General features: G+C 31.6%; 1 protein-coding gene across 1 annotated transcript; it reads right to left on the bottom strand.

Annotated features, from left to right (window-relative positions):
• Window positions 1–5,237: 5,237 nt before the first annotated feature.
• Window positions 5,238–13,132, bottom strand: LOC111698387 (uncharacterized). The gene is made up of 8 exons (XM_023468709.1): window positions 13,041–13,132; window positions 10,655–10,712; window positions 10,329–10,413; window positions 9,488–9,528; window positions 8,014–8,109; window positions 7,159–7,244; window positions 6,437–6,521; window positions 5,238–5,344 (listed from the first exon to the last, which is right to left on the bottom strand). Exons 1-8 carry the CDS (start codon window positions 13,051–13,053, stop codon window positions 5,260–5,262), a joined length of 549 nt encoding a protein of 182 aa, XP_023324477.1. The 5' UTR covers window positions 13,054–13,132; the 3' UTR covers window positions 5,238–5,259.
• Between the last annotated feature and the right edge of the window lie 773 nt (window positions 13,133–13,905).

Below are 13,905 nucleotides of genomic sequence, written 5' to 3'. Positions count from 1 at the left end.
TCAAGAAAATTGTACAAACAAAACAGGTATTCATGGGGGATTGCTTAAAAAAAACAAGCGACAAGAACAACAGTAATTATAGGGAGCGTTCGCCAAAAATGAAAGGGATTACAGGTTGATATTGAATTGAATTTAATATCGATTGCTCGTCATTTTTTGAGTCCTACCACGGGCAGCAGTAGTACGCTTGAATTTCCGAGCCAGGTCAACCTTTCCGGTCCCAGTTTGTACTGTATCGCCTGGACATTGGGTAAATAAAGCAGACATTCAATAGGACTAGTCGGTGCAACAAGGTTGACGCGGTCTGACTTTAGGTTGAATTTACTTTTACTGAAGGGTCAGTGGTGCGTGCTACAGAGCGTCCCAAAGATTTAGTTGGGTGGCTCGGCTTTTTTTGTTGGTGCTTCAGTGGTGGCCGAGCACCCTTCCCAACCTCGAATAGCACCTTATCTTCTTTAGCTATAGACGGAATTAAGTAAACACACTCTCTTCTCTGAAGCCAACATTGGTTAGGTTTAATCTATTGTTAGTCAAATACTGACCCATGAGAGATTGGATTTACCCGTTTCATTACTCAACAGTAAAATAAAAGTATTTTTATTTCAATCTTAGTATTTATTCAATTATATTTATTCAATTAACACATTCAAGTAATTTATACTCACGTTGCAGATATGGTTGCTTGAAAAATGATTGCTAGACACAAGGAAAATGACAATCAAATTACTTATGCACATTGCACATAGACCTCAAACATAGTAATTCACCCATTTTAATCCAATCCCCTCGTCTTTAAAAGCTTTGTTTGATCAAGAATGAATTATATATCAATGCTTAGAAAAACCGATTATTTTCAACTGTGGATTCTTTACAAAATAGACTTGCGCATTTCTACTGCAGAAGAACATATGGGAAATCTTAGATTTAAACTTTTTAAACAAGAAAAACGGAAGTATTTTCAAAATTATTGATCATATAAAGGTTTCAAGGGTATTGCTGTAAATTGGGCATTGCCACCTTTGCAAGGACGGTTACTTGAATTTTAGCGTATACCATTCCTTTAAAATGTCTGCTTTTATCACTAATGATGCACATTGCGCTGAAGTGAAAGCACATTATTTATGGACTAGAAATACAGTGAGACGGCCATAAAACCGAGGAATAGAAAGACGACATTTAAGCAATCTTGTAAGCCTTTAATGCAAAAAGTTTTACCAGTAGATTGATTAAATCAATGGATGAAGTGAAATAGGTCTGAATACACTGCACAATATTCATTGAACAAAGAAATATGGGTCTCACTGTAGTAAGCACGTTAAAGGAGAGTTAAAGGAGAGTTACAGGGTGTCCCACATAATATTGGATCGTACAAGTTCAAAAATTGGGATTTTCGGGACTAAAAAGAAAATTTCGAAACATTTAATAATTTTATAAAGTTGTGTAAGTTTCCTTGAGCATACTGTGGTATTTTGATGTTAAAAGCTTTGAGATAAATAAATATGATATGGGATACTCTGTATTAGAGTGACGTGTTCTTGCACATAAAATATGCATTCAGTGATAACCAGATAATTGTGGAGTGATTGTCGAATTCAACACATCAAAATGTCGCAATGATTTTTATTTTTAATCGGTATACACCCACACCCATGTACACATTTTTAGAAATAAATCAAATGACTAAAAACATTTTATGCAATAAAGAAAAGATTTTTTTACTTTTTGGTTACCACTGTACGGTTGATCTTTATAAATAGATATTTGTAAGGTTGATTTTCCAGGAACTGTGTTTCTTGCAATCATGTTTCGACTAATCATATCTGCAGGTTATTAACATATAACTTTAATGAAAAGTTAGATTATTCCAACTAATCTTAGACTTTGCCAAGCTTCCATCTTTGTTGTCAGCCAATTCTAATTAAACTTTGAAAATACAATTTTAATTTGAAATTATAAAAGAAGATTTTATTATATTAGATTTGAAAAAGATTTAATCTAGTTAATTAAGAGAAGGCTTGGACGCAATGGGGGGGGGGTAGGGTTCTAATTTTTCCATGCTCTATCTAAATCATGCGTTTTTTCATTTCCTTTATAGTTTTTATAAAATAAATATTTAATTTCTTGTATAAAAAGGTCCACCATTTCCAGAGAGTGGCATGTCCGATTTACAACGGTTCCTTTCACACCTTCGTCTAAACATTGACGATTTATTTTTTAATTCCAAAATTGAGAACTGCAGTAAACCAGAGTAAACAATTCGTCAATGACGTCACACAGTTTCTTAAGGACCCACAAAAGATGAGACTGTAAAGACGACCTGAAACTCTTTAAATTTGAGGATTCCGAGGTTAGATTAAGTCATTTACTTGGAATATAATCTTTTCTTGGCGTCTTAATAGATTAGACAAAAAAACAAGTTCACAGTTGCAGGGAAGCATAAATATAAGAAAACAGAGAGTGTAAATTCTGTACAGTCGTCTCTGAAGTCTCATTCTTTGTGGGTAACCCTGTATCTTCGTTATACTAAATCAAACCTTGGGTTTAAAATTGTTATGATCGGATACCAGGGGGCGGGGGTCACTTGTAATTTCAACTGCAGTCCCTTTCAACTATTTCCTTGTGAGCAATTTCAGCTGCAACGTCGTGGATTTATAATACCTTTATCTAGAGCTCAGAAATAAATCTTCTTTAGAACAAAATTTGTGGAAATATCAGTGCATTTTATATTTATTATTTTATGAAGGCTCGGAAGAGACTTATTTTATAAAACTATTTATTGGATTGAATCGAAAGAATTCCATCTTCACTTTTAAATTCATTTTTTTCATTTTCAGGAGAAAATTGGTGAAACAGAGTGAATTAGTTCAACCAAGACTTATCAAACAAAAATCTGTTTTTTAAAATATTTGGTAAAATTTTTTAATATGTACAAGAGGTCTAAAACAAGACATGGGAACAAATAAAGCGTACAATTGTTTTTTATTATTTAATGACAAAAAAATTTCCTCTCATGAGCTTTTCAAAATGTGAATGCTTTCCTTGAATCTAAAAAATTGTCGGATATATTCAGAGTTTCAGAAGATTTTGTTTTTATGTGATAGATTTAAATCTAATGACACAGAGTACATACAAGACAAGCTCTATATTAGTGGAGCAAAAACGATATAGAGTCGTCACTTGATTGAATACTATTGAGTAATGAAAAAATGTAAAATGTCAGAACTTTTATGTTGTAGATATTGGGATCATGCATTAATCTCCATAAAAAGCATTTTCATGTGGTTGTTATACTAGGAAGAAATAACTTTGATTAAGGCATAGGATAATTAAAATAACAGATAGGAGAGAGAGCCTGTTCTACGCCGACTACTGTAACTACTTTGGGCTTCTGCCTCAGTGTTATTGTGAACGAAACACACAGAAATCTTGAAAAGACCACATCTAGTGTTGTATCTGTTTTTTTAATTAATCTATGGATTAAGGGATTTAGCGTTTCACCAGAAAATAGTAAGACGACATTTAGAATCAAGTTATAGTTTAAGTCCTATAAGCGTGAAACACAGCTATTGTGTACTGTTAACAGACCCATTTTACTTAATAAGTGATTGATTCAAAAACTATCTTCTATCTATAGTACAACAATTTGCTTTGTAACAATATCGAATACACTTAAGTTTAGCTAATGTCGTCTTCCTATTCTATTGTTTTTTGGTTAGCACGTACACTGTACAGTGTACATATCATATTTTTAATATTAACTTTTATTAAAGCCATGATAAATATTGTGAAAAGTTTAAAAGTATAGAAGGAACCAGAAAACTCTGTACTAGGAAGACGACTTTTAGACTTTTGTTATGAACATGAGACACAGCAATTGTGCAACGTTAACTTACTCCTTTAACTTTTTACGTAATTTCATAAGTTACAAGGAAAATTATGTGCTTCGTAACAACATCAATTACACTAAATCGCAAAAACGTCGTCTTCCGATTCCGCTGTTTTTTGGTTCTCACTGTAATGTATGCGAACTAGTTTATCAATTTGTATATTTTCTTAAATAAATCCATCAAGGTAGATTGTTTATTTGATCAAGGGGGAAAGTAACAGTTGAGGAGAAACAGAGCCCAAACATTTCAAAACAGAGAATATTTTCTAAAAAAACTTTTTGAATGAAATATGCAAAAGAATGAATATTAAATACATGGAAAATAGTTTACTGAGTGGCTTATTAAGTTAAATAAGAAGTACAAATTGGTAGAATGTCATCTCTTTTTGTTCTTTTGAAGGGAGTGTCTGGCTAGACATTGTAGTTGGGCGGAGAGTGCAGAATTGTAGAGAATTTTTTTATAAACCATTTGAGACCTATAAGACGTTTGTAAGGTGTTCCGTGCCCCAACAATCTGGATGATTTTAAAGATCGATTTTGCAATAATTCTCTATTCTCTATTTTGTAAACGACATTACTTTGTGTTTGTTTTGCTGCATCTGTAATTATAATATCTCTTTAACTGCATCTGTAATTATAATATCTCTTTAACTGCATCTGTAATTATAATATCTCTTCAACTGCGTCTGTAATTATAATATCTCTTTATCTGCAACTATAATTATAATATCTATTATCTGCATCAATAATTATAATATCTCTTTAACTGCATCTGTAATTATAATATCTCTTTAACTGCATCTGTAATTATAATATTTCTTTAACTGCATCTGTAAATATAATGTCTCTTTAACTGCGTCTGTAATTATAATATATCTTTAACTGTACCTGTAACTATAATATCTCTTTAACTGTATCTGTAATTATAATATCTCTTTAACTGCATCTGTAATTATAATATCGTTTTAACTGCATCTGTAACTATAATATCTCTTTAACTGCATCTTTAATTATAATATCTCTTTAGCTGCATCTGTAATTATAATATCTCTTTAACTGCATCTGTAATTATNACCTGGATATATTACATCCAACCCAACCCTTGAACTATACCTGGATATATTACATCCAACCCAACCCATAAACTATACCTGGATATATTACATCCAACCCAACCTTTGAACTATACCTGGATATATTACATCCAACCCAACCCATAAACTATACCTGGATATATTACATCCAACCCAACCCATAAACTATATCTGGATATATTACATCCAACCCAGCCCTTGAACTATACCTGGATATATTACATCCCACCCAGCCCTTGACCTATACCTGGATATATTATATCCAACCCAGACCTTGAACTATACCTGGATTGCTTCCCTGACGGTCAACCAGTCCTGGGGACTAAGATCTCTAGTTCTTGAGAGAACCCGGGTTGACATAAACCTGGTGAAAAAATAAATCACTTTCCCCCCAAACTATTTTTTACATTATTACTATGTTTAGAAGTATTATTATTATTGTACATATATTAGTTATCATAAAATAATCATCATAGTGCAGGAAATGTAATGGATTCGGTGGTAAATTACAGTGGTAACCAGAACACAGTGGAATTTTTGTCGGCTTCCAACTTTCTTTTTCATTCTAAAAAGTCGCTCGTATGTCTACTGGACCCATTTCTAAAATTACCAAGAACCGAGTTTCACAAATTGAATAGGTCGCTGAACAGCCTACCGTGCCGGTTCAAATCCAGATTCCAGAATCGCTGCTTTAAATCTTCATGAATCTTTACCTCTGAATCGGTGATTCAAATTTGAACCGGCAGTAGGAAGTTTAGCAACCTATCCCAAACTCATTAAATTCTGTCGCAGTATAACATTTAAAAGAATTAAAAAACGACAATTATTTTACTGTTTTCTGGTCACACTGTTTTTTCTATAAACTTATTATAAAACTCTATGTGTCATGTTTCATATTGACAGAAAAATTTAAAACTTTGTCTTTGGTTGAAAATTCTTCTCTGTATTTATAGATTCAATAATCGATATTTTAATATTTTATTTTTATCCAGAGTTTCCAACAAAGAATGAGATTGTGAAGACGACCGTAAACTCTTAAAATTTTATGATCTTTAGGTTAAATTGAGAATTTAGTCTTTAAAAGGGATATTTAATGATTTGGCAAATAAAGAAACAATTTAAGAGTTTCCGAGAATCATGAAATCAAGAAAACAGACAGTTTAAATTTCGTACAGTCGTCTTTGAAGTTACATCCTTTGTGTGTAACTCTGTACTCAATAATTTTTGTAATAAAACAAGACATTTGTATATGTATGCATATATATATATATATGTTGAGTTTAGCCGGCCAAACAGCTGGACCGATTGGGCTGAAATTTTTTGTGGACACTTATGGGCTAAAAAATAAAAAATTTTCCTTTAAATTAAAAAGAAATTTAATTTTTTCAAATTTTTTTCCTCGGGCAACACCGGGCCCTTCAACTAGTAATAAATAATTTTGAAAATCCAAACTTACTTGTTTTCCCCGCTTTCATTTACACACTGCACAAAGACAGCCCAGTTTTCATAATCTGTATCCACTATACCACTCAGCAGGGAGACTAGTATTTATACAATGTGAGTCCATTATCATTTTTTCCCAAATCTATACTTTCACTACTTAATTTTAACCCTTTGGCACCCTATATTTTAACAAATATCTAAGTTGAAATGCTTCCATTTTGTGAACAGAAATAGGACTTTTTTACAAAGAGATTAAAGCTCCACGAGAATGATTTTTAATAATGAGAACCAGAAAACTTTGGCATAGGAAGACGACATTAAAGCGTGTTTGGTGATGTTCAAAGCAAATAGTTTTACTAGTAACTTTTTGAATAACTTATAAAGCGAAATTAACGTGTCATGTTCATTGGACAGTCTAAAGTCATACATTGAGTCTTAAGGTCGTCTTCCTTTTCTAGAGTTTTCTGGTTCTAATTTTAGACGATGATAAATTTGTAAAAATAAATTATAACCCAGCATGTAATAAATGGTCTTTATGGTTCTTATTATTTAGTTGGAAAAAAGAAATAAATTCCCCCTCCCCCCCTCCCCTCTAATTCTATGCTCGAAAATCATTTCTCCCAGTGAAGGAAACAATAAATATAATTAACATTCACCCCTATTATAGTCTTTGCAAAGTAAACGTGTAAACAAAAAACAAAGATTTCTAATTTTCTCTTTAAAGGTGTTATTTACCTCCTTTGAAGGATGTCATCCAAAGTCCTTCTTGTCCGTTAGCAATCACGTTACTTACAGTTGGAATATGGTAATAATGACCAAACCTGGAAAAAATAATATTTAGCTAATACATTTTTATTAAAACTAGATTTAAACACCATTGGAAAAATGATATGGCTTAAAGAAAACTTTCAAGCTGGGGTTAAGACATGAAAATGATAAATGAAAAGGGACATTTTTTCTGCAAACGAAAACTTTGTTCCTGAAATTGGAAGTACAGTGAAACACTTAATAACGAATACATCGAAAGAATTCATCAAATGTCGTATTCTTCACTTTCTGATAATGGAATGTTGCAGATATTTAGTTTTTTAATTAAATGATTATATGGAACTCTTTAAAACTGTTCCCGCATACTCATGGCTATTTATTTATTTTCGCACATACAGAATTTTACGTAATATAGTATAACACTTATTGAAAAATTGTCAAGACGACATTTGATAAATTCTTCCGATGTATCCGCACTTTTATTCAACTTTTCATTTTACAATTGATTGAATTTACAGGGTTACCCAGAGGCCACAAAGGATGAGACTTTAAAGACGACTGTACATAATTCAGTCATGGCATGTTTCCATACAGTTAAAAACTAGTTTCTTTGATTGGTAATTCATTTAAAATGTCATTATTTGATGCATTAATGTAGACGTTTAATCATAAAATCATTTGAATTAATGAGCGTTTGGTCGTCATTAAGATCTCATATTTTGTGGGTAGCCCTGTATATATATTGTCCGAGCTTTAATTATAATAAAAAATGTAAGCGTGAAAATGGACTAAAAAGAAGACGACATTCATTCCCTTCGTTACCTGGGTGGATATCTGAATGAGAAATTTCCTACAATATCTTCTCCAGCTGCGTTGAAATCAAAGGAAAGGCAGGAAAGATCGGTCAACTTCATCTCTCTGTAACAGTATACATAACATTAGTATAACATTAGGTCCAAAACTTTAACATTTGGCACTCAGTGTTAGAAATGGGCCAAATGTTAGTTTTGGAACTAATTTCCCCGGTAGTTACTAATAGCTTGGTTAATTGTTTAAAAATTTGAGGTTTTTGAAGTTTATAAGGTTTCAACAAAAAATTGTACGAATTTACGAATAGTTTATTCTGAACATTTGCGTTCCTAACACTTTAATATGCCTAGTTTTGATCCTGAAAGAAGACTAATACGAAAAACGAACCATAGACGAACCCAAAGCTATTGTGTGATTTTTTGTAAGTTTTTTCCTTTATTTTTTTCTATGGATACAATTTTGCATGGTTTAATAAGGAAAAACGTTGGAATTTTCATATGTCGGCGTATTTTTAAAGTCTAAAAACCTTAAAAGTTCTAAAAGTTATTGCATATTGATTATCACTATTTTTAACTACAGGGTGTCCCAAAAAACATGGGAATTCAGTGACGAATTCGATATCGTCTTTTCAAATAATTCTTTGATTTAGTGTAGTGATACCTACTGAGAAAGCTGTAATCTGTAAGAGTTTCGTCTGCTATGTTTACATTTTGTTTGTTTATGTTTTGACTGCATACAGTTGTACTTAGTAAAACAAGAAAATTGCAGTATACAAAGAGAGTAAACTTGTCTGTCTTCACTGTTCATCTTGCGAAGACATTATAGACACATCTTTACAGTCTTTTACCCTTTTCATAAAATAAGCTCTAGCAGACATAGTAATATTATGGCTTTTGAAATTAGGTATTACAATGCTAATTCATAACAAAGACGATATCAAATTCGTCACTGAATTCCCATGTTTTTTGGGACACCCTGTACCATATTTGCTAACAGCTGCTTTCAAAAGTAAACGCATGGATATCGGTTTGTTCGTTTAGTTACTAACGTTAGGTTTATTTACTTTTACTTCGCAACAATCTAAGAAGTTTTTTACAGTTTCAAACTGTTTATTTTGACAAAAGATAAAATGAGATAACATTTTTTTTAAACAATTCTAAAAGTACAATTCTTTTATTATACTGATTTATCATTAAGATATGGATCCGGAAAAAACAAGCATTGCTATATATTATTTCGATTTTAATTTTAATTAACGAAAAAGTCGAACATTTCTATGAACTTTCTGATATGATTCTAAGCTCATTTGAAAAATCTTTTTTTGATCAGAATTCCATTGGAATTAGTGCATTATCGACTAAGTTTGACCGTTGCCCCTAAGGTTTTCAAAATTCATAGGGGGTTAAGTATCCCCCCTGGAGCGCTTTAAAAAAACTTTATTATCCCCTCCCCCCTCCCCCTACGTCCCCCCCGACTAAATTGTTACCTGGGATATTGATATTCCAAGATGTACCAGTGTCCCATAAACTAAAAAATGCCAATTTCTAATCAAGGTTTAAATTGAAAAAATCAGAAATAAGATGAATTTCCACTGTGGAGTCTGAGCCTCTGAAATAACTGATAAACTAGTTTTTTAATGTATTTATTCACAGATAGTTTTGTATACAGTGAGACCCAATAAAACTGTGGAAAAAATCCAAAATAATTTGGGTACCATGATGAATTGGGCAGGCCCCTCTTTCTTTTTTTTTAAATGAAGGTAATCTAAAATCACAAAAAGAGTTCCTTTATATAAAAAACTTCCTTTTTTTCATAATTTTCCTGCAGTGCGTAATTAAGTATAAGGATAAATTGCCTTTGACATTAAAATTGTTTTTGCTACAGACTTGTTCATCATTTAAAATAAAAGAGTTCGTATGCAACTATGAGAGTACTTCTCTAAATCTTCAAAATCGAGATCTTCCATTTAATTGGAGATTTCAGAATTTTAAAAAAAAATAGTTTTTTAATTGAAATGTCAATGGTATTATCAGATAATTGAATAAATGACTCGCAGATTAAAAAGATTTCATACACTTAAAGTCCTTGAAACCTTATTCTGAACGAAAATGTGGAATTGTATTGTAGAAAAACCACAAATGAAAATAAACTATTAAAGTATGCAAAAACATGGATATCTAATTCATACTTGATCAGATAAAGCTTTCAAGGGTACTGTTGTAAATTGGGTATTGTCAACTTGAAATTACACTTACAGTTCTTTCACTGTAGTTTTTTCACAATATTTTTGGAAAACAGTGTCTAATGTATATAGTTCTAATACTCACCAGATCTATATTGAAGTTGGGTTTAGCTTGGGAAATAGGACAGATAACATCATGACTAGCTCCAACCATATCACGGTTCACAAATCTGAAAATATTTATTACAGGGACTGTATTGTTTTTGAATCCGATATATTCATGAAATAACATTTATAACAGAAAAGAAAAAAGAACAGAAACTAAAAAATAAGAATAATTAAAATCTGAATGAATAAAAAGTTGAGAATAAAAATTTTCCTAAGAAAATAGGAAAACTATAATATTTAATTGAATAAATGAAAAAAGTAGCAAATAAATATTTGATTAAACACAATTATCGAAGATTTTACCTATTTGCCATTAATCCCTGAAGAAGAGAGAAAACAACAAAAATCCTCATTTGAATTCCTTAAAAAAAGTTATGCAAAATAAATAATTATAGAAACCCAAACCTAAAAAATTATTTTAGTTTGAAGTTAAACCCACTAAATAATGTTTTAAAGGTGCAGTCATTTATTATATTCAATGGATCTGTTTACACAGCATAGGTACTGCGTCACATGTTCATTGGACTATTTAAAGTCATAAATTGAGTCTTAATGTCGTCTTCCCTGTCCTCACTCAAGAGTTTTTTGGTTCTTGCTGTAAGTCGTGGAACCTTTTTATTCACATTTGTTGTCCTTATTTGGTTGACGAAGATGATCTTTAATTTGTCTCTCAACAATCATACTTGCTGGGACACCCTGTAGGTTAAACCCAGGTTAATGGGTTAGTGCAGGGTCTAAATTGTCGTGTCCAGTACGGAAATAACAAGTTTGGGTCGAGTCGGGTACAAATACAGGTTGTCCTAATAACGATTTTGATGTCTATTTAGAAATATTTTTTAGTATAGTGATGCAGATATGTAACTTAACATCATATACTATTTCGAAGAATAGAATAACAGTCTTTTACCATCTAAATAAAAAATACTCTGGCTAGGTCTGGGCACGTTCCAACTATTTCTAGCCGTTTCGTTAACGGTAAGAACGGTAAGTTCCAAACTTTAAGAAAGAAAAATCTCAGGTAGCCTTTAATTTAAAAGATAAGAGCAAAACGGTTGTTTCTTTAACGGCATTTACCGTTTCTTTAAAATTACGGTTAGTTAACGATCTTAATTTTATAAACAACGTTAACAGAAAATTTTCCACAAATGTTATTGGCTCAAGTCGTTATTATCAGCGCAAACCAATAAAATTCGTTAACGTTAAAAAATCATTAACGGCGCAGCCATTTATGGTCTATTTAAGTATTAATGGCGGGAAGCACCAAAAAATTCGTTAACGGTTATGAAATCGTTAAATTTCATTATTAATGGCGCAAAGCATCAAAAAAAAATTTGTTAACGGTATTTTGTAGTGTTAACGGCGTTAACGGTTTGTAAAATCGTTAACGGCACTAGCAGTTGAAGTATATTTATCCTTTTCTGCACGGACTGTGTAGTATTAGTAATAGTAGTATCTAGATATCCAAATCAACTATATTTAACCATTTCTGAGGAGAACCCAGATTCTTTCACCGCTGGACAAACTCCAAATTTTTTATTTAAAATTTTAAGGTACCGCGATCATTTAAAGTTGTGAACACAGAAGACGACATTAAAAACACCAAAACAATTTTTTTATATTTTTTTACAAGTTTTATGCAGTTTAAAGCAGAAAAAAAGAAATTCACTTCTTTAAAAATAATCCGTTCCGTTTCGTTTTCAACAGTTATATTTTTTTCAAAAACGGCTTATTCCATTCCTTAACGGTTTAAAAATAAACGGGGTTTGCCGTTCGTTAACGAACTCTTTTTCGTAAACCTCAGTTCCGTTAACGGAATTTTGCCCAACCCTAACTCTGGCAGACGTAACTTTATTTTGACTATTGACATTGAAGTACAACGCTAACTCTTTATAAAGACAATTTCAAATTCGTCTCTTAATTCCCATGTTATAGGGACACCCTGTATCAGACGTGTTGGTCCGATACTAAAGTGTGTCCCACGAAACATGACGGTATATCAAGAAGACTTGAAATTTGTCTTTGAAATTCTAAAATTAGTTTAGTGAATAAATGTCGCAAATTGTTTCAAATATCAAAGACCACCTTCAATTAATCTTGCTTGATGTGGAAATCATGTCATTTGAAGAAACAATTTGATCAATTTAGTTTAAAGATGAGAAAGTTCAATGTTCATTGCATCTTTTGCTCAGTTTAGAATGTAATACTATTAGTGTCATATTTTATTTATCGGGAATTTGGAAAATATTGAATTTCATTCTAACAGTTAGGGTAATTAAACTGTTATTTTTCTCAATAATGTCAGTTTGGACACATTTTTAAAGATGAATCAGTTATTTCGCAGTAATGAGCCCTTGGTTGGTTCGTTTTTGTCAATTCTTTTTTACGATTTTGGTTTATAAGGTTCAACAAAAATCTGAGAGATTTGAAAATTTTGAAAGTTGTTTATTTTTAAATATTTCTTTTCCTTAAATTTTCCCAAAATACATGCAAAATAAACCGTTTTTCATTGTTAATTATTTTGCATAATTGAATAAAATCAAGCTTTTAAAGACTATAATTTTTAAATTTTAAGTATAAAAAGTTATTGGCCATCGCTTTACAAAATTTAAAAGAGAGAAGACGACAATAATTTCACTGTTTCTGGAAATAATAAAAAAATTGAAAATAAAAGATAAATAAACGATTATACCTGTACCAACCATTCTGTGTAATGAACTGATCGTTTGCTCCACCAACCCTTCATATTTATACTTTTTCTGAACATCTGCTATCTATCTATCTATTTAGTCCTAAAATACAACTATTACTATAATTTAACTGATAAACAAAAAAATTCAAAGAAAAAATGTTTATTTTGAGTGAAAAAATAAAAATTTGCATATTTTTAACCCCCCTTGACTCGACCCGGGGGAAAACCTTTCATAAATGATGGAAGAAGGCGCGGGGGGTAAAGTACTTAATGAACTTAATTGATCATATTATATTTGTTGCATTGGTCACAGTTCAAACTCGGGCGAACACAGGGAGGAGGGGGTACTTTGATCTAAAGGCTGCAATCTCTCAAGAAAAATCGATGAGATATTTGCCAATTATCTTCTTAAAAACCAGAGCTTGCTTTAAAGTGCTAAAATGTACATGTAAAAGGCTACAGAAAAGCATAAGTGAGTAAGAATAGAGCGGTAAAATTAAAGCCCTATAAACGTTTTGTTGACCCTGTCTTAAAAATTGATGTGACTTTTTCTTAGCGGGGACCCGATATAGTCCACTTTAGGATAACATGAGGGTGTCGGGCATGTTAGTTTATCTACCCTTTAAGTGTTTTAACCATTTCAACACAATGCTAGACATCTACAGTGGTAGGCGATTATATCAATACAATGAAGGCGATTTTTTTCTTTAAGTTTTGATTGTTTACAAGCTTTATTAGAATTACAAATTTACAAGTAGTAGAAGAGTCGAGAAGCTTTTTAAATCGACAGCTTCTCTTTGTTTCCGTGTTGATGTGTATCCAATCCATGCTGTTTAAATGCTGATTTTATCAAAATTGAAACATA

Source organism: Eurytemora carolleeae, unplaced genomic scaffold (assembly GCF_000591075.1).
Source record: "Eurytemora carolleeae unplaced genomic scaffold, Eaff_2.0 scaffold310, whole genome shotgun sequence".
NCBI lineage: Eukaryota > Metazoa > Arthropoda > Copepoda > Calanoida > Temoridae > Eurytemora > Eurytemora carolleeae.
Note: the sequence above shows the minus strand (reverse complement) of the source record. Positions and strands in the feature narration are given on the sequence as shown.